We start from the raw sequence: 28,000 nt of genomic DNA, 5'->3' as shown, positions 1-28,000 counted from the left end.
CCATGGCCCCCGCCGCCCCGCCGGGGCCGCCGGGCGCGCGCGGCTCTAAGGGGCCGCCGGCTCGGAAGCTGCTCTGCATGTGCAGCCTCTCGCTCTGCCTCACCTACCTGTGCTACAGCCTCATGGGGGGCGCCGGGCCCGGCGCGCTGCGCTCCCCGGCCGCGCTCCCGGCCACGGCGGCCCCGGCCGCCCCGCGCTCCGCCGCGGGCCCCGCGGCTCCGGCCGCGGCGGCTGCCGCAGCCCCGAGCACGGCGGCCCCGGCCGCCCCGCGCTCCCCGGCGGTCCCCGCAGCGCCGCGCTCCGCAGCGCCGGGCACGGCGGCTCCCGCGGCTCCCGCAGCCCCGGGCTCGGCGGCGCCCGCCGCTCCGCGCTCCGCGCCCGGCAGCTCCCCGGCCCCGTCCGCCGCCAACAGCAGCCGGGAGGCGGCAGCGGGCGCGTGGCCGCGGGCGCCGCTGGCCCCCGGGGAGGCGATCGCGGCGCCGAGCGGTGGCTTCGAGCGGGACCCGCAGGAGTCGAGCACCACGGACGAGGAGCTGAGCCGCGCGGGCGGCCGGAGCACCACGCCGGACTACGGCGAGAGGCGGCTGCCGCAAGCCCTCATCATCGGCGTCAAGAAGGGCGGCACGCGGGCGCTGCTGGAGGCCATCCGCGCGCACCCCGACGTGCGAGCCGTGGGCACCGAGCCCCACTTCTTCGACAGGAACTACGAGAAGGGGCTGCAGTGGTACAGGTGGGTGCGCGGAGCGGCGCCGTGGCGGGCAGGGGGATTCGCCTCATGGCTCCAGCCGTGGGAGCTGCGGGTCGCGCTGCGAGCGGGATGTGCATGAAGGTCCCTTTGGCAGAGCTGCGGGTCGCACAGGGAGCAGGATGTCCCTTGGCAGAGCCGTTGGAGCCAGGCAGAGAGTGAAGCTGCGTGGGCATCGCGGCGTGACACTCGTGTCATAACTGGTACCTGCTGAACTAGAGGCCCGCGAGCTCCGGGGTGCTGAGGGCTTCGGGGTGAGGAGGGCATCCTTGTTTCGTGCAAGCTGCAGAGTCCGTATCGCATACAAGATTCGCTCTTTATTCAACAAGTTCATCCATGGAAAGTTTTTCCATTGACTAGATTGGATTCTGTTTACAAGGCAATCTCTGCATCTTGTTGTGTAGCATAGCATAAGATTGTCCTAAAATGTTATACTAAAAGCTCTATTTCTTGAAGAAATACTGAACTACAGAATTACTAAGTGCCTTGTCAGTTTAGTAAATCAATGAATTGCATTGGCTCAAGGTTTCAGGTTTGTTTTCTTGGGACTAAAAAAAATGCAGTGCATTAGTGTCACTTGCAAATTCTGTAGTTCTTAGTTTATGGTTAAAATAGGCCAATGATAGTGGCTTTCCAAGAAGAAAATGATTTGTGGTTAAGCCCATAAATTTCAGGCTCTTTGTTTTGCTTCACGTAGTGGTTGCTCAGCCACTCCAAGGAACAGGGTGCAGCAGGTTAGGCACTGCCTGGGTTATCTGGTCAGTCTTATAAAACAGTACGCAGTTCTCACAACAGGATTTGATCAGGAGCAGTGCTCACTCCAGGCAGTGATCTGTAGGAATTGTGGAAGTCTTCATAACGGTTATTTGGTGTAGCGTCTGCTTGGCTTCGTCAAAGCGATGAGGGATTTTTTAGAGGGAACCGAATAATGTGGAGCCCAGTGCCGTGAAAGTACGTTTGTGTCTGAGAGTGTTTTGAGAGTGTTGAACCAACATGAGGAAAGAATGAAGGATTAACTGTGGTTATTTTACTTTTTTATTTTATAATATGTAATTTCAGACCCAGTAGCCTATTTTACTGAATTTTCCTGAAGGAAAGCTTGCCTTGAAAAACAAATGTAGAAATTTGTTGGAAGAGGCTAGAGAGTGGCATATGAAAGGTTTCGGTTTATTTGACATAGGCAAAAGAAGATCAAGCACTGGATATGGCAAGAGCTGCCTTTTCATCTTTAAAGTCCTGCTACAAGAAAGGGGCTGGAGTGGGTGTAGCTGCTCTCCTGGAGGTAAAGGCACGCACAGGGTTTTCCTTGCAGATGCATTTTGAATTTTTTTTCATCCTTGCAGTAGCTCTGTGACTTGTTTAGCAGATTTCTCGCATTAATGGTGTGCTGCACTCTGAGAGAGGTAGGAACTGAGAAGACCGGGTGGAAGCTGGTTTATGGAGCTGCTGGGCAGAGACAAGAGCCGCATCCCGCAGCCGTGGGCTGAGTAAACGGCGCTGCTGCGGCCCGGTGCCTCCGTCCTGGCTGTCCAACCTGGCACGGGATAACGGGGCGCGCAGCGGAGCCGTCCTGCGCTCCGGCGGCAGCCGCGCGTTTCCCTCGCGCCGGGCTGGTGTCGCGGCTGGGCAGCCGCTGCGCGCGCTGTGAACGCGAGCAAGGAAAGCCCCGGAGGAGCCGGTGAGAGGATTGCCGTCGCATCAGCAGGCGTTTCCTCCTGACCCCGCGTGAGGCTGCTGGGTGCAGGGCATTAGGAAGGCTGGCTGCTTGCGGCCGTGCCCTGGTACGGCGACTGGGGGCTTTTCCCAGCCACAGAAACAGCTTAGCTTTCCTATAACACAGCAGCAGCTTTGTAGCAGCAGCTACTGAAGTGTTTGTATCAGCATCTCCTTTCAGTGGCTTCTATCACTGTTTGTATTTTGCATATAATATGCTTCCTTTTATGCATTACACACTGCTAGCTGTTGTAAGGCCAAGTTGATCTCCTCGTGCAGTGAAGGGAGGCGGCAGCTGAGCCCGTACGTGTCCTGCTTCGTCATTCGGTGCCACGATGCCCTGCCCGGAGCCGCGAGCGAGCCCCGGTCCCCGCGCTCCGCTCGGGGCTGGGCTCGGCGGCGTCCCCATGGGTAAAACAGAGACAGCACCTCGTGCTACCGCGTCTGCCGTGCGCGCTGGGCTGCGTTGTTCGTGTCTCTGCTGGCTGGAGCTGGGTCAGCTACAAACACGTCGCTGCCAGGATGGTGTTGGGGAGCTGAGGTCGCAGCTCCCTGCCTGCCCGGCGGTGCTGCGTGTGCTCAGCCCGTTACTCTGCTGTTTTCCCGGTAGCCTTTAGGAAATGCTGTGCTGTTTGCGACTGCTTTGACTCTCCTGTCGAAGTTCATGTGCAGATTACAGGAGCAGCATCTCCCTACACAGGCACTGATGTGAGCCAGGTCTAAGGCTTGCTTTGGCTGTTCAATGTTCAGCTACCAGAATTGTCAATGCGGCTGTGATTTGTAATCCCATACATTTTAATGTTGGGTTGCCTGAAGGACAAGTTCAGGGATGCAGCTTTCCTGGGGTTGTTCTTGATGCCCTGGTGTGCAATGGCTTTTGAGGCATTGCCTCAGTTTCTTTTTTCCCTAATGCAGGCTCCTGTGCACCGGGTGAAGGGGAAGGCCGGATGAGCGGATGAGCCCTGCTCTGAGACCGCTGCCGCCCCGGGGGCCGAGGAGCCCCGGTCCTGCCACCCGCCTGGCCCAGCCCATCTCGGCATCCCGTGTTGAGCAGAAAGCTGAGTATTTGCAGCACGACTTGGAAACAAATGTGTCGTTTTGATGAGAATCAAGTGGTGTCCGTAATGCAAAGAGAGAACCTGACGGGGGTGAGCTGAAAATTAGGGGGGGTAGAATTCACTGATTTGTAGGTTATTCCGAACCTCGCTCGGGAGCTGCAGCCCGTGTGCACGTTCAGCAGGTTTTCTGGAGAAGGTGACGCTCTCTACCCTGGCCCCAGGCTGCAAGGAGGCTGCTGCGGTGCCGCTGTGTCCTCGCGCCGTCCCCGTCCCCCGCGCGTGTCCCGGGCGCTGTGTGCGCAGGGTGTCAGCGCAGGGCGTCAGCGCAGGGCGCAGGTCCGTGCGCCCCGAGCGGTCCCCGCGGCTCCCGCTGCTCGCGTGGCCACAGCGCGGCCCCGCACGGTCCCCTGGAGCCGTCGTGCAGGGTTTGGCAGACGTGGCCGCGTCCCCGGGCCGTGCCGGAGCAGCTCGCGCCGTCCCGCGCCCTGGCGTGTGCGGAGCCCCCAGGCTTTCCGCGGTGCCGGGGCAGCGTCCCGCGTCCCCGCCGGGCACGCTGGCGAAAGACGTTGTTTTTTCCGGGCCCTGCTGTGAACCGGCTCTTGCTGCCAGGCAGTGACTCAGCTGCCCCCACTCTTCCGTGGAGCTGTTACATGGGGATTAATCCCGGCTCAGCATCCTGCGAGTGTTGCTGCGCAGCCCTGGCTCCTTAAGGGCTGCAGCCCCCTCTCCAACCCCCAAGCTCTGGGACAGGTCTTGCCTTGGCGCTGCTTTTCGAGCCCCGGTTTTCCGGTGCATCCCTGCAAGGCAAGTGCACGGGCAGCACGGAGCACCCCAGTGCCGGCAGCGGCTCTCCAAGGAGTCTCTGCACAGTCGCCTGGGAAGCAGGTCTGGGAAGCGCTTGTGGCTGGTGCCGTCCCGGCCGGTGCAGGGTCTGGTGCAGAGTGACTGCCCGGCGGTGCTGCTGTGGCCGCATCCCGGTGATGCCGCTGGAGCGCTGGGGCCGCATCCCGGCGACGCTCCTTGCTCCGCAGGAGCAGCCCGGTGGCTCCTTGCAAAGTCACCGAAGCGAGTTACAACCCGGGCAAGGAGCTGAGCGCGCCGCTGTGCTCCCTAATGCCTTCTGAGCGTCCCTGGAGCACTCGAGCAAGTGTAATGCGCTGCCAGGCCTGAAATAATCTCGCTGTTACACTGTATTTTCGAGAACACACTTTCTCCAGGATTTTGCTCAATAATCCATTTAAGTGGATGCTGGAGTGCCTCGCTCCTAATGGCTTAAGTGTCATTGGCGGTGTCGGAGTCGGTGAGCTGTGCGCTTTGCACGGTGTTGTGCCAGGGTGTGATGCCATAGAAAATTCCACTGTATCCCGGGAAAAGCTGCGCCCCTGTCGAGGCAGCCGCACGGGCTTGGCCGCTCGTGCCGGGTCTGCGCCCGGCCGCTGCTCCCGCTGCGTTCCGGGAGGCTGTTCCCGGTGCGGAGGCGCCGCCGGCTCGGAAGCAGCCGCCGGTTTTCAAAGGAAGCTGTGGACAAAAGCTCCTGACTTTCAAAGTGAAAATCCCCGTCCGGGCAGGGGCACCTGGCACTGGGGGCCGGGTCTCCTGCTTTCCATGGGCTTCTCCTGCCTGCAGTTGTCATGGGGACTCCTCTTCCCCGAGTTCTTATATCACACACTTCAGCAGGAGTTTTATTGCTTTGGGGGCCGAGCAGCTCACATGGGACATCGCTCGCTGCTCTGGCGCTGCCGCGCAGAGGTAATTTCTTTCAAATGATTTTTGCTTGAAGTGGTTTCAATGAATTGCGAAGGATAAGAGTGCGAGTGAATGGCTGGAATGGAGCACGGAGTTTGGGTGAGGAACATGCACTATCCAACTTTCCAGAGCATTAAGTGTGGATATTATAATTTCACCGTGGCGTGTAAGGAGGCAGCAGTCCATTTTATCCTTCTATTCACTTTTGAAAAGTGTTATTTAGGATCTGAAATGGTTTAAATTGGTTTCCAGGCCCTTTGAAAGAAAAGTTTAACACGAAAACATGAATTGCAAGGGAGGCTGGAGCACCGGGCCGGAGCGCGGCGCCAGCCTGGGGCTTTGCCCCATCCGCTCCCTGCTCTGCCCTCCCCTTCCTTATTCCCGCGCTGCTGTTTCCGAGCCAAAGGGGACTCTTTGGAAGCAGCATGTCTGAAGGCTGCGGAAGGGGCTCGTATTTATGGAAAAACATTTCCCCGCTCTTTCACATCTCCCGTTTTTATCCCAAGAGTCAACACACCAATTTAGCAAATGTGGCAAGGCGCGCTATTTTCCCCCTTGTCGTATTACACATCCAAGCATCGAGGATGGATCATAAACCTGCTCTTTATGGCTTTAATGTTTCAATTGCTAGTCACATTTTATGTAAATGCGGATATTTACCTTGACAAGCTCTCCGGTGGAGTACGGTGCTTCTTTAAAGAATTTATTTGGCAATATAAACAGGCCAAATGCCGAGGCTGGCTGGAAAACTCGCGATCGATTTTTACGGCTGAGCAATGCGGAGTCCTCCCCGATGCCCCGGCGCTGCCTGTGCCCGTCGGAGGAGGGAGCAGGATGGCGCCGGGGCATCCGCAGGGCTCGGCTCCGATGGGAATAACCTACGGGGCTTGTCCGTGTCTGCAAACAGCCTCGCTCGTCCTTGGCCGCGGTGGCCGTGGAGCGGCGCGGTGCTCGCGGAGCCGTCGAGGGGCAGCGCGCCCGTGCTGTGCGCCTGCGTCGGAAGCGCAAAATCCTCCAGAAACCCGGGAGAAATCAAAGCACAGCAGGAAAACGCCCGAGGCAATAACTTCACTAGTAAACTAAGGTGTCAAGCTGAGAGATTCTGAGATCCGGCAAATCATAACACAATTTCCTATGCAAAACAGGGTTTATCTCTATCTAAATATTGTTCTCCATCGTTGCTCCTCACAGGGACGCGGTTGCTCTCCCAGGTTAACTGATGGAACTGGGGAGATCGAGCTTATCGCGCTGGCGGTGCCTTGACTATTATTGCTCCTAAATTGTAGTGATAGTGTTAGATATTGGCAAATTAGAAAATATTAAAGCTTTTTGCTACCTAAGAATTAAAAAGATTAGAAAAGGCGTTTCTGCAGTCTAGTCCACCATGAAATCGGGATCTCTTTGGTGAAATGCGCATTGCCAATAGCCTGACAATTAATGACAAAGGAAGGGCCGGGGCGGATTTAGAGCTTGGATGACTCGGGGCTTCTCGCGGCTGCTCTGGCAGCAGGAAAAGTGTTATTGGATCATTACGGGCTGTTCTGCCAGAGCTGCTGCTGCTAAAGCTACATCAAGGTGTTTTATAATTACTCTCTTCTTGTGCAATATCCCGGAGCGCTCTCCTCTTGGGATACAGTTGTCTCTGTGGGAGACCATCCGTGTCCTGCCAAGGACTAGCTGGTTTGGAGAACTTGAAAAGAATTTTTTCAGCTTTTTTTGAGGCAGGCCATGGTGAAAAGCTTGCTTTCTCATGCCTGGAGAGCTTAAGGATCTCATTTATGGATGTGAGGTTGGATACAAGTGGCGTTCCCGGTGGGGCCTCCTGCGGGTTGAGGTGGAGCGATGCCAAGGCCAACGCTGGTCCTCACCGTCGCCTTCGTCCTGCCGGGGCCGCTGGTTTGATGCTTCCTGATGTGGCTTTGACACGTGGCGACACTTGCAAGCGAACTGCCTTGCTGTGCAAGGCCAAGGCTGGGGATGCTCCAGCCCCGGGGGTTGTGCTTTTCCAAGGGGTAGCTGTAGCCGCGGTGCCGGGGCTGTCCCGCCGGCCGCGCAGAGCGTCGCTCGCGCGGTTCCTGCCCGCGTCCTCCCCCGGTGCCCGCGTGCCCTGCGGAGCCGTCGCAGGCCCTGGCGCTCACACGGGCGCTGCGGGATCTGGGCTTTTCCCTTCGTTAACGGGATCTACATGCCGGTGTTTCTTGCTGACCTGGCTTAGTGCCGCAATAAAGAACACGCGTGCCGCCTTAATTAAGCGGGAGCCCCTGCGCTGATATATCCAACAGCGCTGAGACCGCAGGGTCGCTGGTGGCAGCAACTGCTCAAAGCGCCCGCGGGTCCCAGCGCCGCCTCGGAGCTGCTGCATCCCATGCAAGCGGCCTGCTGGGCGCAGCACTTGCTCCCAAGTAGTACTTAAAATACATAAATGTCTATATGGTAAATGCAGGAGGTCCCAGCTTTGTCCCTGAGCGCTGTGGTCGCGTTGCCTGCGGCAGCTTGTGTAGGTATTTTGCATTCCCAGCTTTGCAGTTTCTAGGCCCATGAATATTCAGGCTCCCTCTTACCTGTCCTGCATCCGTCCCTTCCCCTCCCTGTGTTTTCCAGCAGAGTCAATTAGCTCTGTTTGCTGCTCTAGCAATAAAAACAATTGCCTCCCTGCTGTTCCTTTCCTCCGGGTCTCCTTGCACTTCAGCATCTCTTGCTCGCTCCAGGCGTGGGGGCCCCGTCTGCAGAGCCGCTTTGGAAGTGATGGGTGAAACCTGCCCCATTCCGGGGCCTTTCTGTGTGGGCTGGGAAGGAGGAGGTCGGGAGCTGCCAAGGCCCCGCACGGGCAAGGCAAGGGGGAAGAGGGAGTGGATTGGAATCCTGCCGCTTCCCTGCGTGTCCTTGGCGGCGCTTGGCCGGGATGTGGCAGCGGGCAGGGATGGACATGGGGACCCGGCTCCCACTGCTCTGGGAAAGGCGATCACGGCTTCTGCACTGGAGCATCCTTCAAAAACAACCCTTCTGCTCCCCGTGATGGGGGCGGTCTAGAACAGAGGGCCTGGATGTGCTTCCCTTTCCCAGTGCCAAAGTGTCCAGAGAGAGAGGGCCGGAGTCCCCTCTGCCGGGAGCCGCGGGCAGTGCCGCCTGCTCCGTGGGACACGGCGCCCGTGGGACAGCGAGCGCCCACCAACCAAGTGAGGAAGCTTGGGAAGGAATTACAGCTTTGGGGGACGGAGAAGCATTTGGAAAGGAAGAAAAATGGGAGCATGCAGCAGGATAAGCAGGGCTGCAAAGTTAAGTAATTAATCACCCCCTCGTAACTTGGAAAGGAAATAAATGTGATAAAAGGATTTGTCGGAGTGGATTACAGACAAATTAAAGAAAAAAAAAAAGGAGGAGGGTCATGGCTGGCCTGGGAGTTGTCTCTTTAGAGATCCTCAATCATTCTTGCAATCAATTCTGCATTTCCTTAATAGCGGTGTGAAACGCAGCTCCCTCCGCGGCACCCGGGAGGAGCCGTGAGCTGCAAGCCCTACATTAAATGAAGTATCGAGTATTTGTCTCTCAACAGCCCCCTTGGAAGCTGTTTCTTCCCCGGCTGCGGCGCGTGGGCACCGTGCTGGAGCGGTGCCCTCCCCGGGCGAGGGTTCCCCGTGACCCCGTGTTTGATCCAGGGACAATTACACCGCCTGTACGGGGCCACATGTGTTTCTCGGCAACAAACAATCTGCTTTATGGGTTTTCTTAGTAAAATACCAAGGCGCTCTGCTTGCTAATATGATTCAATTGTGCTGTGTTATCTGACCTTTACAGAACTTGCAATCTATATTAACATGGTTCTGCAGCAGATCCACTCGTAAAAGCCTCAGCTTCTGGGAAATGGGGCCTGCAAACAGAGGAGCCGGCTCGGGCAGGGGGCAGGAGGGCGTTTTAACCCCCGCGGGGCCGGGCACGGCCGTGCGGGGCTCGGCGGGCACGGCGGCCGCGCTGTGGGAGCCGCGGTGCCTCCCCGGCACCGGGATGCTCCGGGATGCTCCGGGATGCTCCGGCGCCTCTGCCCGCGCCGCCTGCGTGGAGCCGGTGGCAGCAGGGCCGGCCGCGGCCACACGGAAACGATCAACGGCGGCGGCCAGCGCGGGTCGGTCCCCAACCGCCCACGGGGAGCTGCCGGATCCGGCGGCCCCGGCCCCGCGCCCCCCGGCCTGTGTCACTGCCTGGCGGGGGCAATTCCCGGTGTGACACTGGAGCAGTGGCAATTCCCAGTGTGACCCTGGAGCGGTGCAGTTCCTAGTGTGACACTGGAGCGGTGCAATTCCCGGTGTGACACTGGAGCGGTGCAATTCCCCGTGTGACACTGGAGCGGTGGCAATTCCCAGTGTGACACTGGAGCGGTGGCAATTCCCGGTGTGACACTGGAGCGGTGCAATTCCCAGTGTGACACTGGAGCGGTGCAGTTCCCAGTGTGACACTGGAGCGGTGCAGTTCCCGGTGTGACACTGGAGCGGTGCAATTCCCGGTGTGACACTAGGGCGGTGGCAATTCCCAGTGTGACCCTGGAGCGGTGCAGTTCCCGGTGTGACGCCAGGGCAGTGCAATTCCCGGCATAGCACCAGAGCAGAGCAATTCCCAGCGTGGTCCAAGCTCCCCAGCACGGCGCTTCCCAAGCACGTCCTGTCCCTTCCCCTCGCAGGGGACACTGGCCAGGTCTGTGACACCGTCTCCACGTGTTTCCAGACTGCAGATGGGCTCTAATCCCTGCAGCTGCCTCCGTCCCCTCTGCGGCAGCGACCTTCTGCTGAGGTGCATTTAGCGACTGCAGGTAGATAAGCAGAAGATGGGGGATGTTCAGGGATCTTTTAACCCCAGGAAATAGGCAAGAACCTGGGAGCTGCTAACAGAGAGTGAAATCCCTGCAAAGTTTTTAATGATGATTTTCTTAGAAGCTAGAGGACAGCGTGTGCCTAAATCCTGTTTTTTTTTTTTTTTTTTAAGTTTTCTCATGCCAGTGCGTGGCCTTTGGGTACAGATCTTTGTGAAACAACTTTTCCACTGAGGGCAGAGAGATCAGAGCGTTGCTCCGTTTAATGCTGGAGCGCGCGCGAGCTTGCAGGGTGGCGTGTGAGGCTCTGCCAGCCGCGCTAAAGGTCACCTTCTGATCCCTGCAAACACCCTCCTTTACCTGCAGATAAGATTTAAAAATGAAAGAGGAAACAGAAAGAGCTTAAGGAAGGAGGAGAGCCCGGCTGCTCGCTGCTCCCGTGTATGTGCGGCCGGAGCGGGGCCAAGGGAACCGCGCGGGGCGGCCCGTGGGACACCCCCCAGGCCACGGGGACACCGTGCAGACCCGGGACCATGGGGGAGCCTGGGTTTGATGGGGGACACGGTGCACCCATCAGTGTGGGATGGGAGAAGGGGCATCCCACGGGTCCGGGGCCACCGGGACACACGGTGGCAGCGGCGCCTTCCCCAGGACAGTGTCGCTCCAGCATCACTTGTGTGCGGAGACGCGTGGAGCGCCGCGACGCAGGACCAAGGTCACCCGCAGGGTCAATAAATAATACATGGCGATGAGGCTGGGAAGCCACCGGCAGGGAGAGGACACTGCGGCGCCGCGATGCGACATGAGCCCCGACAGGGCCCGTGGGACGGGACCGTGCGCTCCCGCGGCTGTCCCCAATGTCCCAGACAGCGGAGCAGCCGTCCCCGCCGTCCCTGCTGTCCCCACCATCCCTGCCCCTTCCGCACCAGGGCTTTTCAGCAATTGTTTGCCTTTCACAATCAATTCCCGTCGGAGATGTTTTAAAATGTATAACTGTCTCCTTGAGACGACACATTCAGCAGGTGGTAACACTCAAAGCTTTTTCTTAATCTGTAGTAAGGATTTACAAAGGAAACCTTGACTTTTAGATTGATTTTTAAATAAGCATGTATTTAGTTGCTAGTGCTTGAAGTACATATTGGATTATATTCTTCTGCAAACAGAATATTCTAATTGATCTGCTAATAAATAATGGAAGGCAGCGGCGCTGCGTGTGGTCCAAGGCTGCTCCGTGCTTGTGCCGGTGGCACCGGGGAGGTTTGGAGAGGAAAAGCGCCCGTGGCGGCGGGGTGGGAAGCGGAGCTTTCCCAGCGTTCCCTCATTGTGTGCTGAACGCTCCGCGTCGCTGCGTTCCTGGCCGGTCCCACGCGGTCGTTGCCGGATGGGACCCTGCTCTGGCGCTGCTGCATTCTCGGCACCGCGGGACCGCGCAGCACCCGGGCTCGTGGTGCGGGCCTGCTCGCCCGCACGCATGGCCATTGCCATGAGGGGTAGGGCGTTTCTTTGGCATTTAACCAGAGGAAAAGGCAATTTCTTCTCTCCCTGCCCAGCAAAGCGCAGCTGCAGGGGCCGCGTTCCCGCTCTGTGCTGGGCAGAGAATTCCCGGCCAAGGCCGCGTCCTGCGTTGCGGCTGCCGCAGCTCTGCGACGCGGCGGTGCCGGCATCGCGGCGCTGCGGCCGGGACGTCCCGCGTCGCTCCCTGCGCGGGGGCCCCAGCATCCTGGCCGTGCCCGTCCCTCGGAAGAGCCTTCCTCCCGCACGCAGAGTCCCCGTCGCTGCCTCGGCGGTGGATGGAGATGTCAGCGGGCCCGGCTGGCGCTGCGGATCTGCCGCTACCTTCCTCCTCCTCCAATTCTTGCAATCATTTCATGGGGATCCAATTTTCTCTTTTATATTCGCTCTTGCAAACAGATTTGAAAAACTCTTTGTTAGTTGAAATAGTCTCTGAAATGTGCTGCTGTATTTCTTTTTGCTATTCTAATTAGCCTTTTAAGTCAGCACTGCTAGTATTTATAGACGGCTAATCCTCCCTCCTCAGCCCTCCTCCGCCTCCGTGGCAGAAGCCTTTCCCTGTTTAAAAGCCTTTGCTCTTTCCTGTTTTCCGCTTCCCGGTTCTTGGCTATTGCTGCTCAAAAGCTCCGGCTCTTGACTGCACTCCGTGATGGGACACAGGGTCCCCGGGCTGCGGCCCCTTCCCAAGCTCCGGCTGTCCCCGGCTGTTGGCAGCCGCAGCACTTCCCTCCTGGAAGCTGTTTCAGCCTGTTGTGGACGTGCAGCTCCCAGCACCCAGCTCTGCCCCGTCCGTGCAGCAGGGTGACCTGCCTGGGCACCGGCGTGGGACTCGTTTGCTTGTCAACCCCCGTCTGTGTCCCCAGGGACGCGGCTCCCCCAGACTGTCCCTTGGCCCTTGGGGTGACGCCAGCCTGGATGTGACTCCACCTTGACCGTCCCAACCTTTCCTGCCAAACGTCTCAGATTCAGTCCAGCTTCTGCACCATTGCAGGGGAGCGGCGCAACTAGTCCCCATCCATCGTCCTAATTAACAACTGCATTTTTTTGCATTTTTACCTTTGATGCTTTTATGTGCTTAGGAGCTTGCGCGAATTGGGTTGCTGTAGTTTTGCAGTAAGCTTTAGCTAATGCCAGTGTGCTCCAGTTTCCCGGGCGGGCGCGTAAGCGGGCGCTCATCCCCCCAGGCCAGCACCCCGTGAGACCCTTTCCCCCCTGCGCCTCTAACCCGCGACTTAAGAACCATCCCCTGCTAATGCTTTATCTCTGCTTTTATGAAGCTTAAGATAGCTCGCGCTCTTCTGGGCCGGTGCCAAGTTCCAGAGTGGAATAGTGAAATGTCTTATACAGTGCAAAGCTCTATCCATGGCTGGGGATGGGGGTTTGTCCCTGTGCGTGACCCTGCGGCCGGAGCCGCGTGTCTATATGGGCCGGAGCCGGGAGAGGAAGAGGGAGGTGAGGAAGAGGAGCGTGTTTAACTGTAATGCAATGCAGAGCGCGTGGTGAGAACGCTGGGCTCGTCAGAGGCTCTAAAAAGAAATCGGGAAAGCAATGTTTTCTTCCTAATACTACATTTTAAATGTGCGTATCTGTTACTAGTGAGTTATTTGCTCTGCATAAAATATTAGCCCTTGTCAAAATGCATCTCTCCTGCACGTACATTGCTTATCTTGGCATCTTGTTTCTCTGCTCAATCTCTCTGGTCCCTCAAATTCGTCTCCGTCTTCTCCTTTGCTCGGTGCTTTTTGTGCTTACGCTGGGGTTTGTGCCAGGGCCTCGATTCCCGAGGAGGGCCGAGGCCTCGCGGTCGCTGCGGGCGCCGTCGGGAGCAGATGCTGGTGGGCGGCAGCTTCCCGGGAGCGCTGGGCTCGTTCCCGGCGCCGCTCCGTGTCTCCGGCGTGGGCTGGGGACGGATGCACCTGCTGGCAGCGCTCTGCCCCCGGCGGCTTCCAGGCAGCCACGAGCACTGACAGATTTAGGCTGTGCGAGCACCGAAAACGCAGGCTGTGTCAGCACCTACTGCACCGCAGAGCCGCCGCTTCGGGACGTGGCCGCCGGCGCCGGGATGGCAACGGGCCCGTTGGAACGGTTGGCAACGGGCCTGGGGGAGCAGCGCCTGTGCGGGGGGTGCAGCACATGGATTATTGTCCGCGTATTTTAGGGCACTGTGTCCTGCGCTTCTCCCTCCAAAAGGAGGGAGCCTCCCTGCTTGTTTCCAATTGCATTTCCTCAGCCTGGTGTTTCCAGGTGCTCACCGTCAGCCTGGTGCAGCCTTCGGAGGAGCACGCAAGGGGTTAAAGCTCTGTGTGTCATCGCGCCCAGACCAAGAAGATTTCTGTCCATTTCCCAGTCCAGTCTGTATCTTTTCAAGCATCATAAATCTGCCTCCTTGCCGCTAAAGCCTGCAAGAAATCATGCCTAGCTCTGTCAGTCTGCAGTCCAGCTCTGCTCCTGATTTAAGCAAAACCATGCAACTGGTTGCTACTGTACACGAATGCAAAAATAAATGCCTCATCTGCTATGCTGTTAGTGGTTCTGCAATCATTAATCTAATGAAACTGATAATAACTCATGGGGATGTGTTTCTGGGTGAACCTCAGCTCCGGCAGAGACGTGCCGCACAGGCGGCCGTTTGTCACCTGCCGTGAGCACGAAGCTCCGGCGACGCTGGGAGCGGCGGCTCCGGCACCGCATCCCGGGAAGCACCTGCCGGAGGAGCCGAGCGCAGCGCCAGAACCGGAGATGCTGGCGATTCCCGGGACAGGGAAGGTTGGGAGAATCCGGGGAGCGAGAAGTCAAAACCGTCTTGGGCGTCGCAGAGCCCAGGCCGGCAGCGAGGTCCCGGGATCGCCACCTTCCCATGGGAAGTCAGGATTCCTGGCCAGGGGAGCAGGCCAAGGCGGGTTCGTTCTCGCCTGCAAATGGAGGAAGCAGGAGGAGGTCGGCAGATTTTTAAATATTTAAAATGTTTGAGGAAAAAGTTTCCTAGTTGGCAGAACACTTGATTTCAACTGCTTTAATGAAGAGATTGGAAAACAACAGTCAACATTTGAAGGCTTAATTAACTGAGACCTGAAAAGTGGGAAAAGAGGAATGCAGCAGGGCTGCGGGGAGCTCTCCCGGCATTGCCCTGCGGCCCCTCGACGGGAATCAGCGGCGTTGGGCCGTGCAGCATTGCGGCAATCAGGGCTGCGGGAAAGAAAAGCCGGAGCGAGCCGGAGCTCGGCAGAGTCAGGCAAGGATAAGCCCCAACAAAGTCAGGAATGTTTTTCAAATGATAATGGCTCTCCTTAATAAATGCCAAATGCGGCGCTCCGGCAGGCTGCAAGTCACGGCAGCCAAGGTTGCGGGGTCGCGGCGGCCGCGCGCAGATAAACTCTGCTGCGGTGGCCACAAGCGCCAGGGCTTGGGCAGCGCCCCCGGCACCGCTCCCCGGCTCCGCTCCCTCCCGGCCGCCCGTCATGCAGGGAGTTCCTCCCGGCTGCATCCCGCTCCCGGCACCGCTCAGGAGCCGTCCTAGGGATGCGGGGCTCCGGTGGCCCTGCTGGGATGACATCCCTGCACCGGGCTCGTGGTGCTGGGACGTGGACCTGGACAAGCAGGGCAGGGGCAGGCAGCCCTGGGGACACCGTTGCTGCGGGGGGCGCGAGCAGGGCCATGGGCAGCTCCAGCGGCACCGCTCCCCGGGCTCCACGCGGCCGGACCCGCCTGCCCCACGGGAGCGGAGCCGCGCGGGCTCCTCGGAGCAGCGCCGGGAGCTCCGCCAGCCCCGTGAGTCACCGCCAGCGCGTGCGGAAGAGGCATCTGCTGCTGCAGGAGCCCGGCTGGGACCGCGCGGCGCCATACGGTCCCCGGGAAGGACGCGCTTCCCTCGGCACGCGCTGTCCCCACCGGCAGCGCTTCCCGGCAGCGCGCGGGCTGCCAAGCGCAAGCAGAGCGGCTTCCCTGGCACCCAGCGCCCTGCTCTGCGCCAAGCGCTTGCGAGGAGGCAGCTGAGCAGCCCCTGCGCTCTTGGCCATGCGCCGTGCCGGGCGCCTCGGTGCCACCCCACAGGTCGGCTGCCCTGTGGAATGGCCGGGGCTACAACGTGGCCGGTTCTGGTCTGGGCTGGGACCCGCTCGGGGCAGCCGCCCAGCTGGGTCAGGCTCGCCGCCTGCAGTCTGCTCTGCATGCTCAGATTGCTCTGGGAGTCTTTGAAGATGAGCTCTGGGAGGAAGCGTGAGGCCTGCCGCGCTGGGACGCGCCGCTTTAGCATGCGGGTGGCTGCTCTGTCGCACAGAGACATCTGTTTGCAGCAGGACGCGTGAAGCAAATGATCTGTCAGTGTGAGCGGGGCTGCGTCCTGCAAGTGCAGCACCCAGGCGGCCACGACACTCCGGCCCTCGCGCCGCGTTTCCTCGCGCCCTCGGGGCCGGTTTTCTGCTGGCAGAGCGCAGCCGGCGGCGGGAAGCCCTGGCACAGCACAACCGAGTGTCTGGGGGGCGGAGGGCGGCGGTGGCTCTGCACGTTGCTGGTCCCTGGGGAAATGCAGGAGCGGGCACAGGAGCAGCTGCCGCTGCACCCAGCGCAGCCCATTGCTGCTGGGGCGGCAGGACCAGCGGGAGGGTCCGGGCCCTGGGACCAGGGTGCTCCGACCTGCACCTCGGAACGGGAGGCTCATGGTGAGACCGCACAGTCTGCAGGGCCCCCAGGAGGGCTGGTGGCACCAGTGATGCTGGTGACAGCATTGACACCAGTGACACCGGTGACACCGGTGATGCCAGTGATGCTGATGCGCTCAGCACCAGGTGTCCAAATGTCTGACAAAGCTGCTGGAAAAAGCTGAATTTCTGACTTTATTCCTCAACCTCCCGGGTTTTGCTCTTTCCAAGGCTGGCTGGCGCCCAGTGCTCCTGCAGCAGCTGCGACATGGAACAGGCTCTGGTACGGAACGGGAATGGGTGCTGCTGCGGAGCAGAATGGGAATGGGCTCCAGCACAGAATGGGAATGGACTCCGGTGTGGAGTGGGAGCGGGCTCTGGTGCCATTCCCTGGAGCTGCTGTTGGTAGTTGGCCCACTCCAGGATTGCAGGAACCGCTGCAGCCCCTCTGTTGCCCTCGGGGAAATTTCCCCCATACCTCTCTGTGTTTTCTTTATGGCAATTTCTTCCGTTGCAGCCTCGCGTACGGCCCTGATTAATTGCTCTGTTTATGCCTCCAGAATATTTGCAGGCTGTTCCCAATGATGCAGGAGTGCTTTGTATAGGAGAAAGGTCTGTACATCCGTAATTGCTTAATAAAGTGCTAATAGGTGGAAGCCAGAAATGTTCATTATTCTTCCAGCTTCGGTAGGACCCATAAATCTCGGGCGTTGCGCGTGGTGTCGCGGGCAGCTCGCAGCCCGGCTGCGCCGGCTCCCCCGCTGCCGGCTGCTGGGCAGGGGTGCCCGGGTGACCCACAGCTCCCCGGCAGCGCTGCTGTGAAAACGCTCCACAAATAGGACAGGGCTTCACGTGGCTTTGCTGACTTGTTAATAACGCTCTGGGGAAACGCCGGGGCTGAGCGCGCAGGAGCTCCCGCGCGCTGCTCGCTGCCGTCCCAGCACCGCTCTGCGCTCGCTGCCTGCACGCAGCCCGCGGCGGCGCCGGGTTTGCAGCCACCCTCGTGGTTTGGCTCTCGTTTGGCTCCCGCGTTGTGTCCTGTGCCAAGAGCAGCCCTCAGGGCTCGTCCCCAAGGGTCCCGTCCTGTCCCATCCTTTGCAGTGGTGACCAGCCCCACGGGACACGATGCTGCTGAGCAAACGAATCCCCACATGAAGTGATGCTGGGACAGGTCTCCAACCCCCTGCGACGACTCTGCTTTCCTAAGTGTGGATGAAATGGCTTTCTGTTTATCAAAGAAAAGGAAGCTTTTGTTGGACATCAAAGGTAGGATTTAGGACACAAAGCAACTGCTTTGCTGCAGGCTTCTGAGGAATGGGAAAAATGAAAAGGTTGCTTGAAATTCCCAACTAAAGCAGTGGCTCCAAACCTTCAATTTGTGCTTAGCTGGACAGAAGAGACTGGATAAGTCACCTGCCTGCTGCAAACCCGCCAGAGCTCGGATCAGACCCGGAGCACAAGGACATGGCCAGCGAGCACCTTGCTGCACCCCATGCTGCGCTGTGCCATGCAATGCCATGCCATGCCGTGCAATGCTGTGCAATGCCATGCCATGCCGTGCAATGCCATGCAATGCCATGCCATGCCGTGCTATCAAACAGCCTGGTTTGCAGAGCTGCCTCAGAAACCTGGGATGAAGTGAGGCAGCCACAGGGAAGAGCTCGGATAAGTGCGTGGCCCGGAGTTGGGATGTGCAGTTTGCTTCAAACCCAATAACTGCAGTAATTGGTAGTGGGGCGCAGCGTTTTCCAAGCGTGAGGCTGCGAGCAGCTGTCGCTCATGAGGAGCTGTAACCTTGAGCTATGAGACGTTATTGGCAGTATTTAACACAAATCTGTTTTCCATCATTGTCAAATCCCACTTCAATATGCACCACAGGAAGAAAGTCGAATACCAAATTGATTTCTTTAATGGGAAGTGTTCTTCAGGAGATACCAGCTCGTGTGGAGATGCATTAATAGGATTACAGTGGAACTTTCTTATTTTATTTTGTATGGAGATTTTCCAGCGGAGGATTTCCAGCCCGGCCTGGCGTGGCTCGGGCTCCACCGTTGGGAATGGGCTGCTCTGCAGATGGGGCCGGAGCGGAGGGACGGGGCCGGAGCGGGGCTGTGTCTGCTCCGCAGGCCCCGGGGCCGGCTGGGCCATGCTCCGTGTGTGGCAGCAGCCGGGAGCATCCCGGGAAGGCTGCAGCAGTCGGGTCACGGCGCTCCCCGGTGCAGCTGGTCGCCCAGAGCTAACCGGCTTTGCAGAAGTTGCGCGGTGCCCGCGGCAGAAGAGCCCTGGTCTCCTCCTTGTGCCGTTGCTGAAACCGTTTCCCTGTCTGGCTCCAACCCCTTCCCTAAGGAAGGATGGGGTGGAGGGATGTGGTGCAGCAGGGGCTGGAGCGTGCGGAGCCCGGGCGCTGCCCCGGCAGCAGGATCAGCCACGGGATGGAGAGCCCCAGCTGAACCCTGCATCCAGGCCCTGCATCCAAGCCCTGCATCCAGCCCTACATCCAGCCCCTGCATCCAGCCCCTGCATCCAGCCCCTGCATCCAGGCCCTGCACCCAAGCCCTACATCCAGCCCCTGCATCCAGCCCCTGCATCCAGGCCCTGCACCCAAGCCCTGCATCCAGCCCTCTGCATCCAGCCCTTTCATCCAGCCCCTGCATCCAGGCCCTGCACCCAAGCCCTACATCCAGCCCCTGCATCCAGCCCCTGCATCCAGGCCCTGCACCCAAGCCCTGCATCCAGCCCCTGCATCCAGCCCCTGCATCCAGCCCTTTCATCCAGCCCCTGCATCCAGCCCCTGCAGCCAACCCCAGCATCCAACCCTCTGCATCCAGCCCCTGCGTCCAGGCTTCTGCATTCAGCCGCTGCATCCAGGCCCTGCATCCAACCCTCTGCATCCAGCCCCTGCGTCCAGGCTTCTGCATCCAACCCTCTGCATCCAACCCCTGCGTCCAACCTCTGCATCCAGCCCCGTTCCGGCGGCAGCAGAGGGGCTGGGGCAGGAGCGGGTGGCAGAGCGGGGCCTCCTGATCCTTCCTGCCGAGCAGGAACGTCCTCACGCCAGGAATTGCTGGCACAGGCTCCGGGCACGGCGCTGCCTGCCCGTCCGCACGCACGGGCTGCTGCCGGCTCCGGGCTAAAGGGGCCGGACACCTCTGCACCTCATGGAGCGCTTGGTGCCCTGCTGTCCGCGCACAGGGAAGCCCCGGTCCTTCCCGGGGGCTCCTCTGCACCAGGAGAAACGCGGCTTCTAGTGAGGCCGAGGGGAAGGCAGGGATCGCCAGAGCCTCCTGCCTGGCACCAGGACTTGGCCAGCTCTGGTGCAGATGGTCAGGGAGGGCTTTGCCAGGGAATGTCGCCTTTTCCCGAGAACCTGCGCGGCCGAGCCCTGCACGGAAACGCACCTTGGCAGCGGCTCAGGCAGCCGGAGGGCTGCTCCAATCTGCTGCGTGCTCAGGCGTCCTCACCAAGCCGTGCACGGGAGCGGGAGCATCCCTGCTCCCCATGGCCATGATGGCTCCTGTCCCATCCCCATCCCTGCTTCCCGCATCCGGGATGGCTCCTGCCCCCATCCTCATCCCCATTCCCTGCAGCCAGGACGGCCCCTACCCCCACCCCCATCCCTATCCCTGCAGTGGGACCAGGGGCTGCTGTCCCTGCTCCGCTCCTGCGGCCGCTCCAGGTCGCCGCTGCTGGGGAAAACCATGACTGGAGCCTTCAGCCCCTTCAATTACTGTCAGTTAATGATGATTAATTTACAATTAAGGACCTCCAAAGGGTAGTGTGTGTTAAATAAATATTGATCTTTCATTTGTGGCCGCAGATATATTGCCCTGTTGCAGGAAGCCAACCAGCAGCAAGTCCATGCAGCTCTGCGAGCGGCAGAGCTGGCCCTGGATCATCGCCTGGAACCAGGGATGCGCCGCTGCTCCGCTGGGAGCTGCTGGGAGTGACTGGGAGGCACTGGGAGCTGCCGGGAGACACTGGGAGCTGCCGGGAGGCACCGGGAGCACCGTCACCCCCGGGAGCCCTGGGCACGCGCTGCCATCTCCCGTGCAAGGGCGATTCCCGTCAACCCGCGCTCCCGTCCTGCCCCTGCAGACCTCTGCAGCTCGCTCCTGTTCGGGGATGTCACACACAAAATGCCACTGCGTCCAGAGTTCTGTAATTTTCTTGCCCTGTCCCATGTGTCTTAAATGTTTCCTGTGCCGGAGCGTCCTCTGACACCAGCTGGCTTTGCTGCCGATAATGAGCGCACTCTCCCAGATGTACTTTTCTACAAATCTTTTATCAGTTAGTTGCTAACTCTAAGGCTCTCCACATTTTCCATGTGACTATTTTTAACTTGTGCCTTTGAAGCGTTCGTAACTGCTTTGCTGGTGTGGAAATGGCTATCGAGGCGCTATTGGTGCCGGCACCAAATCCAAAACGAAGCTTCCAGAAAACCCCTCGGGCGCCAGAGCGGCACCGCTCAGAGCGCGGCCGGCCCCGGGGTGACTTTCTCCTAATTCCCTGCAGCTTCCCAGGACCGGGTCCCGGCCGTGTCCGCGCTGCCCCAAGCAGCAATCCCGAGCCTGGAGCTCGGGGGCAGCCCTGGTTGCTCCGGTGGGACACGGAGGTGGGTCCGGAGTCCGGACCCTGATCCTGCTGCCGCCTCCTGCCCCGGAGCATCCCGGGGCTCCCGGCACCTCCTCCCCTTCCCGCCGCGCTCCTTGCGAGCGGCTCGCGAGGACAATATTGTCTCCGGCTTCCACTTGTATTTGAGGCGTGTATTTAAAATGATGCTTTTGTTCCAAATGAATGGGTTGATTCATTCAGAAGTGCAGTTTCTGTTTTTGAATCAGCAGAGCTGTTTATGCTCATAGTGTCCATAAAAATGTTATTTTAGTCCTGACACTGATGCTTATGAATAAAATTTAGATCTCATTCAGAAGTACATTAGCTGTAGCTATTTGGCTTCTTGTTAAAGCATTAATTTTTATTGAGAAAAATACATTGCCAAGCAGTTCCTTCTCCGTCTTGCAGCAAAGTGAAGAGATGAAATCACATCACGTGCCCCTCCTGCCCTGGCACTCGCCAGCCCGTGGACTTGCTCTGCTCTGGATTATTCTCTGGTTGGTTGTGTCGGGAATGTCTCAGCTTTGCTGGGAATGTGAGGCTGGAGCAGGCGCGTCGCGGCGGCTCCATCTGCGGCCGCCTGTGCTGGCACTGCCGCCTCTCCAAGGGCCGGCCCGGGGCGCGATGCAGCCCATTGCCTCTCCCGGGGAGTTATTGCACGTTTTGGGCTTGAAGCAAGCTGCTAAATGTAAAAAAACACTGTAGCATTTTAGCTGAAAGTTAATTTTTTAATAGATTCCACCTACAAAAAGGAGCTGACTGGCAGAATATTAAATTCTGGAAGATGCATTTTTAATCCTTGCCTCCAAACCGCTCAAGATAACCGTTTTTGGCCGATGAGCGCCGCTGTCCCTTGGTGCGGCACACAGCACACAGCTGCCGCACGCTCGTGTCCCACCACCCCGGAGCATCCCGAACGCTGCCGCACGCTCGTGTCCCACCACCCCGGAGCATCCGAGCGCTGTTGCTCACGTGTCCAGGTCCAGATTTGGCACTTAGGTCACTGCTCGACATACACCTGGTTCTGATGACTAAGGTGACTCTATTTTTCCTCAATAATAAAATGAGCTATTTTGAGTGATGCTAGATTTAATGGCTAAATCAATATGTGTATTTAGTGTTAGGCTTTATTTTAGCACTAAGTGACACAAGATAAGCAGTCTTAGAGAGTGTTAATTGGTTTGTGTTCAGCATTTACACTAATGGGCGCGCGCGGTGCTGCCCGGGGCTCCCCGGTGCCGCTGTTTGTGCAGGGCGGGCGCTGGTTGCTCTATTGACTGCCCGGGAACCCGCCTGTTTTCCCACCTCCTGGAACGCTGCCGTGCGGAACCTGGCGCACGGGCCCCGATCCGCCATGCACGAGGGACCAGGGCTGGAGCGTGCCGGGAGCGCAGCCCTCGCCCGCACCCACGATGGTGTTAATGCAAAAGGCATTTGCTTCCATCCGCTGCTGGCACGTGCCCAGCGTGGGCTGGGAATGATCTGGGATGTGTCCGGGCTCCCGGCGCGGCTCCGCGCGGCGCTCGGGATGGGATCGCGGTTATCCCGTACGGCGCTGTCGCTGCTCCCATCGCTGCGGCTCCCTCCTCCCGACGGGAGAGCGGAGCCGTCGTTCAGCGCCGCTCGCACCGGCCGCATGATCCGCCGCAGGACGGGAATCATAAATCTTGATTACTCTCTGTCTCAGCTGATTTGAACCAAATGCCTCGGACAGGGATATAGTTCTCATCCTGCTGAAAACTGCAGAAAACCTGATTAAATGTACAAACTGATATGAATAGCACTCTGTCTGCGTTAATGCTCCGGGTGTCACTGCGTGGAGCGCGGCGGCGCGCGTCCCGGCCCGGGGCGGCTTCCCGAGGCTCCGGAGGCTCCTCGCTCCCGGCTCCGTTGCTCGGCACGCGGTGCCAGCTGCTCTTAGCACATGGCAATTACAGACAGCGTCACCGGCTCTGATTGCGCCTCGCTTACAATTAAGCGTCCTATAGAAAAATGGAAATGCTGGGCCATTAACATAAAGTAATAATAAGGTAAACCATTCAATTACAGAGAAAAAAACATTTTGAATAACAACAATATTGTATGCCTAAAAGCATTTCAGATGCCAGGGTATTACCATTTTTGCATGCATAATAAATGAATTTGATCCCCAAAATAATCAGCATAGGCACGCAGCAAATAGCCATTATCCCGGCTCCGCAGCGCAGAGCCGGGCGGCAGCGATGAATGCTGAGCATGGAGCCGCTGCCTCCCCGCGCTGGATGCAGCAGGACAGGCATCCATCCCGTCCCTGCGCCGTGCGGGCGCGTGGATGCGCCCATGGATGTGCCCATGGATGTGCCCATGGATGCGCCCGTGGATGTGCCCATGGATGCGCCCATGGATGTGCCCATGGATGCGCCCATGGATGCGCCCGTGGATGTGCCCATGGATGTGCCCATGGATGCGCCCATGGATGCGCCCATGGATGCGGGGGCCGGCACAGGTCCGCAGCGAGGCCGAGCTCGCGGCGTCGCTGCCCGTAGCCTGGCCACGGTGCCCTGCGTTGCCGTTAATTTTGTGGAGCGGGTCTGGCGCGGCGACGCCTGCGCGCGGAGCGGGATTAGCGGCGGCTCCGTAGCTGCTGTCGCTAAAAGACTTTAATGGATCCGCTTAGCAACCTGGCCGTGGTGATCGCGTCGCTCCCCGCCTGCCAGGCCGCAGCCAGATGGTCCCAGGAAATCGCTGTATTTATGTTTCTGCCTGCGGCGCAGCCGGCTGCCCCCGGCTCCGCTGCATCCCGGTGGGAGGAGCGGCACGTCCTGCGGAGCTTCGCCCTAAACCGGAGCAGCTCCTTATCCGGCCGACCCACGCACAGGCTGATGAGCCACAGGATCACAGGATCCTCCCTGTGCAGGGGGGAAATTCCCCCCAGGAGCAGGCTGTGCTCCACGGCATCGTGTCCTGCTGCCGGGAAGGGCTGGAGCGCCGCTGGCAGCGTCCTGCCCCAGCCGCCAGCCCCATAGCGTGGGCTGAGCCCCGTGACGGGAGCCCCACGGCGCGAGCCCCCTCCTCGGGAACTCGGCTATTGACACGATTCCCGCTCGGCATTCCGGTTGCCATAGCAGCTCCGTGCTGCGCTCTGATCATATCGGCTTGCCGTTAGTCAACACCGTGTTAGCACCTTCGTTGTTATGGCAACAGCAGCCCGTTCTCCATCCCCGTCTGACATTGCTGAGGGAAGGGAGGGCCCTGGACCGGGCAGAGGGAGCGCGGGGAGCGCGCAGCAGGACGAGGCCATGGAGCGCAGGGAGCGAGCTGCAGGAAAGGGAGCGTGCAGGGGAGCATGCAGGAGGAGGACGGAGTGTGCAGGGAGCACGCTGCAGGAGAAGAGCGTGCTGCAGGACGAGGCCATGCAGGGGAGCGTGCTGCAGGAGAGGAGCGCGCAGCATGAAAGGGGAGCGTGCAGTGGAGCACACAGCAGGAGAGGGAGCGTGCAGGAAGAGAGGAGCCTGCAGCAAGAGGAGAGCGGGTAGCAGGAGAGGGGAGCGCACAGCAGGGAAGGGGAGCGTGCAGGGAAGTGCGCAACAGGAGCAGGGAGCGCGCAGCAGGAGAGGGAAGTGTGCTGGGAATCACCTGGCAGGCGAGGGGACCGTGCGGGGAGCGCACGGCAGGACGAGGGAGCGCGCAGGGGAGCAGCAGCAGGAGACAGGAGCGCGCAGCAAAGAGGGGAGCAGGGAGGAGGAGCGGGGAGCAGAGGGAAGGAGAGCGCGCAGGGGAGCGCGCAGCAGGAGAGCGGAATGTGCAGCAGCAGCAGGGAGCGTGCAGGGGAGCGCACAGGGGAGCGCAGAGCGCAGCAGGAGCAGGGAGTGTGCAGCAGGAGAGCGGAACGTGCAGCAGCAGAGGGGAGCGTGCAGGGGAGCGCACAGGGGAGCGCAGAGCACAGCAGGAGCAGGGAGCGCGCAGCAGGAGAGCGGAACGTGCAGCAGCAGAGGGGAGCGCGCAGCAGGAGACAGGAGCGCACAACAGGAATGGGAGCGCGCAGGGGAGCGCAGAGCACTCAGCAGGAGCGGGCAGCAGCAAGCCGAGCTGTGGGGAGGCTCCTGGGGGCACCTTGGGTCTCTCCCAGCCCCTCCAAACCAGCACCGTTTCTTTCAAATGGAAACCCAGGAGTAACCAAGGCCTTTTCTGAAGTTATTTGCATTTGTTTAGTGTTTTTTGAAACATATGTACACGCCATTTGAATGAGAGCAGTGTCAATGTATTAGGCAGTGGCAGATGCACCTTGTGTCCCTTATTAGAAGGGATTGGATGCTGAGGTTTAGTGATGTGCAAAGGATTGGACTTTGGCGAGATTAAAATTATTTTCAGCATTAAGCACAATATTTCTAAGCTAATGCACTCAGTCTTGAATATAGATTCACAGACCAAAAAGATTATAAAACATTAAACCTATGTAAATTCAGCTGTAAATTTATGTTTGAACAAATTCAACAAGAGATTTGACTTGGGGGCTTACAGCAAATAGGTTCTGCTTTTAATGCACAGTGCAGCCTCCAGCTGCAGCGCTGTTCTCCCCGCGGACGCCCCCGGCTGCCGGATTACGGTCACAGCTCGAGCAATTACAGCGGGACGTGTTAATAACGGCGCGGGCGGCTCCGCGAGCACCGGCGCAGGGCACCGCGCACCACCGCAGCCGCGGCCGCTCCGACCGCTCCGCCGCTCCCGGCGGGAACGCGAGGATGCAGCTCCTGGCGGCGCCGCGAGCGGGACTGCTGCAGAGCTGCAGCGCGGCCAGCACGCTGCCTACACAGAGATAAATGACAGCTGTGACTGAAGGAATAAACAAGATAATCTGGATTTAAATAAACCGCAAGGGGCTGTTGGCAACGTGCAACTTCACAAATTTATAAAATGTAGCCTTTGAAAATAAAGAGCTTGTCTGAAGGCAGCTGTTAAGAGCAATTAGTGTGGCAGGCTGGTCCGGCCGGCGCTCGGAGCTGCCGTCTGCCCGGAGCAGAGGGAAGGATGGAGGGATGGAGGGACGGGCAGCCGGGATGCCTTCCCCTGCACAGGGCACAGGGAGCAAAGCGCACGGTGCTCCTTGGCTCCTGCGTCCCAGTGCCCGGGAGAATCCCGCTCCGGAAGCAGCGGCCGCGTTCCCGGTCGGTCACGCACGTTCCCTCTCTGTAGGGCTCAGTGGCTCCCGTGGGCCAGGCCGGGGCCGGGGGCGCAGGGCAGAGAAGGGGCCGGCTGCGTCCCGGGGAACCCGATCCGCTCCGGTGTCCCGGCTCCCGGCACCGCTGGCCCGGGCGATCCGGACGCCGCTGGCAGGGGACGTCGCCGCGCAGCGTCCACCCTGCCGTGATCCGCGGGAGGCGGCTGCGGGAAGCACTTACCTCTCCATTTTCGTAGATGTAAATGCTATCTTGGCTGCAGTTTCATTTTACAAGATGGTAATACGCTATCCAGGAAAGTCTTGCTACGTGCTAATTTATCCAGGAGGCAAATTCCTTTTGGCTAATAAAAGTGCTTGCACAGGAAGCTGGAAACCCAGCAGCAATTAATTATTGACAGAGCATGTGAATTAGAGATAAAAGAAAAGTCATTCTTTCTTGCACACAAGATAGTAAATAAATTTAATTATTGTACTAGAAGCAAGGGATCTTATTCTGTATTAAGTTTTATTAGCCGAGACATTTAAACGCATGTCATCATAACAAAAAGGTCTTGTGTAATCCTAACTGCACCGCTCTGCTACAAGGCTCTGGAGTGAATGGACTCAATTGAGCAGGCGGGACCGGGCGGCGCGGAGCCGTCCCGCTAACCTGTGCTGTCCCCGCAGGAGCGTCATGCCCAAGACCCTGGAGGGGCAGATCACCATGGAGAAGACCCCCAGCTACTTCGTGACCAACGAGGCGCCCAAGCGCATCCACTCCATGGCCAAGGACACCAAGCTCATCGTGGTGGTGCGGAACCCGGTGACCCGGGCCATCTCCGACTACACGCAGACGCTCTCCAAGAAGCCGGAGATCCCCACCTTCGAGGTGCTCGCCTTCAAGAACCGGACCCTGGGGCTCATCGACGCCTCCTGGAGCGCCATCCGCATCGGGATCTACGCCCTGCACCTGGAGAACTGGCTCCAGTACTTCCCCCTCTCCCAGATCCACTTTGTGAGCGGGGAGCGGCTCATCACGGACCCGGCCGGGGAGATGGCCAAGGTGCAGGACTTCCTGGGCCTCAAGAGGATTGTCACAGAGAAGCACTTTTATTTTAATAAGACCAAGGGGTTCCCCTGCCTAAAGAAGCCGGAGGACAGCAGTGCTCCCCGGTGCTTGGGCAAGTCCAAGGGCCGAACTCACCCCAAAATAGACCCCGACGTCATCCACAGACTGCGCAAGTTTTACAAACCCTTCAACGTCATGTTCTACCAAATGATCGGCCAGGATTTTCAGTGGGAGCAGGAGGAGGGCGACCAGTAGAGCCGCGGCGGCAGGGAAGGCTCTTCCCGCCGCGCTGGGACGCGGAGGAGCCGGGACCGAGACGCGGCGGCCGCGGAGCCGGGCGCCGAGTCCAGCTCCCGGCCTGGCGCCGGGCTGGGCTCTGCCGGCGGCCCCGGATCAGGGAACGGGCGGGAGGAGGCGCCGGAGGGACGAGCGGGAAGCTCCGCACTGACCTTCCCCCGGTGCCGGCGGGACGGGCACATCCCGCTGCCCCGGCGGCGCTCCGGACCGCAGCAGCAGCCGCGGGAGCCGGGAGATGGGATCCCTCCGGCCCCGGCTCTCCGTGCGCAGCAGCCCGTGCGCACAGCGCGTCCGCGCGCGGAAGGAATAAAGCCAGTTACGCTGCAGAGCACCATGTACAGAGACTTCATTTGCACCAGACGCTCCATTTGTTGCACTAAAACTAGCGTTTACCAAGTGCCGCAGACCCCCTGGGCCCAGCTGTGCTGGCGCTGCCGGCGTCACCGCGCCGGGGAGAGCGCGTCCCCAGCTACGCGGATGTGCAGCGAGAGCAGAACCGGGGCCTCCCCAGAGCCACCCGGCTCCTCTGGAAATCCGTGTCCCCAGACACCCCCAGGGCCCCTGTGCGGGTCTGGCCTGGGACAGGGACGGCCCTGGGTCCGGGCTGGTGTCGGCGCTGCCGCTCGTGGTGGGTGCTGGAAGCTGCCTTGGCCCTGGCCGCAGCCCCAGGACAG

General features: G+C 59.5%; 1 protein-coding gene across 1 annotated transcript; it reads left to right on the top strand.

Annotated features, from left to right (window-relative positions):
* Nucleotides 1-2: 2 nt before the first annotated feature.
* HS3ST4 (heparan sulfate-glucosamine 3-sulfotransferase 4) lies at nt 3-27,311 on the top strand. The gene is made up of 2 exons (XM_088520953.1): nt 3-730; nt 26,648-27,311. The coding sequence occupies exons 1-2, from the start codon at nt 3-5 to the stop codon at nt 27,282-27,284; spliced, it is 1,365 nt and encodes a 454-aa protein (XP_088377079.1). The 3' UTR covers nt 27,285-27,311.
* Nucleotides 27,312-28,000: the final 689 nt, after the last annotated feature.

Source organism: Tinamus guttatus, unplaced genomic scaffold, assembly GCF_059628265.1.
Source record: "Tinamus guttatus ecotype Peru unplaced genomic scaffold, ASM5962826v1 Tinamus_guttatus_pri_ptg000107l, whole genome shotgun sequence".
Lineage (NCBI taxonomy): Eukaryota > Metazoa > Chordata > Aves > Tinamiformes > Tinamidae > Tinamus > Tinamus guttatus.
This window is presented reverse-complemented; position numbering and strand designations above follow the sequence as displayed.

What these genes read in the sequence shown, in the direction of transcription:
- HS3ST4 (XM_088520953.1), top strand. Translation starts at nt 3, where the DNA reads ATGGCCCCCGCCGCCCCGCCGGGGCCGCCGGGCGCGCGCGGCTCTAAG. An exon ending in AAGGGGCTGCAGTGGTACAG is followed by an intron (nt 731 to 26,647) that starts GTGGGTGCGCGG and finishes CTGTCCCCGCAG; the next exon opens with GAGCGTCATGCCCAAGACCC.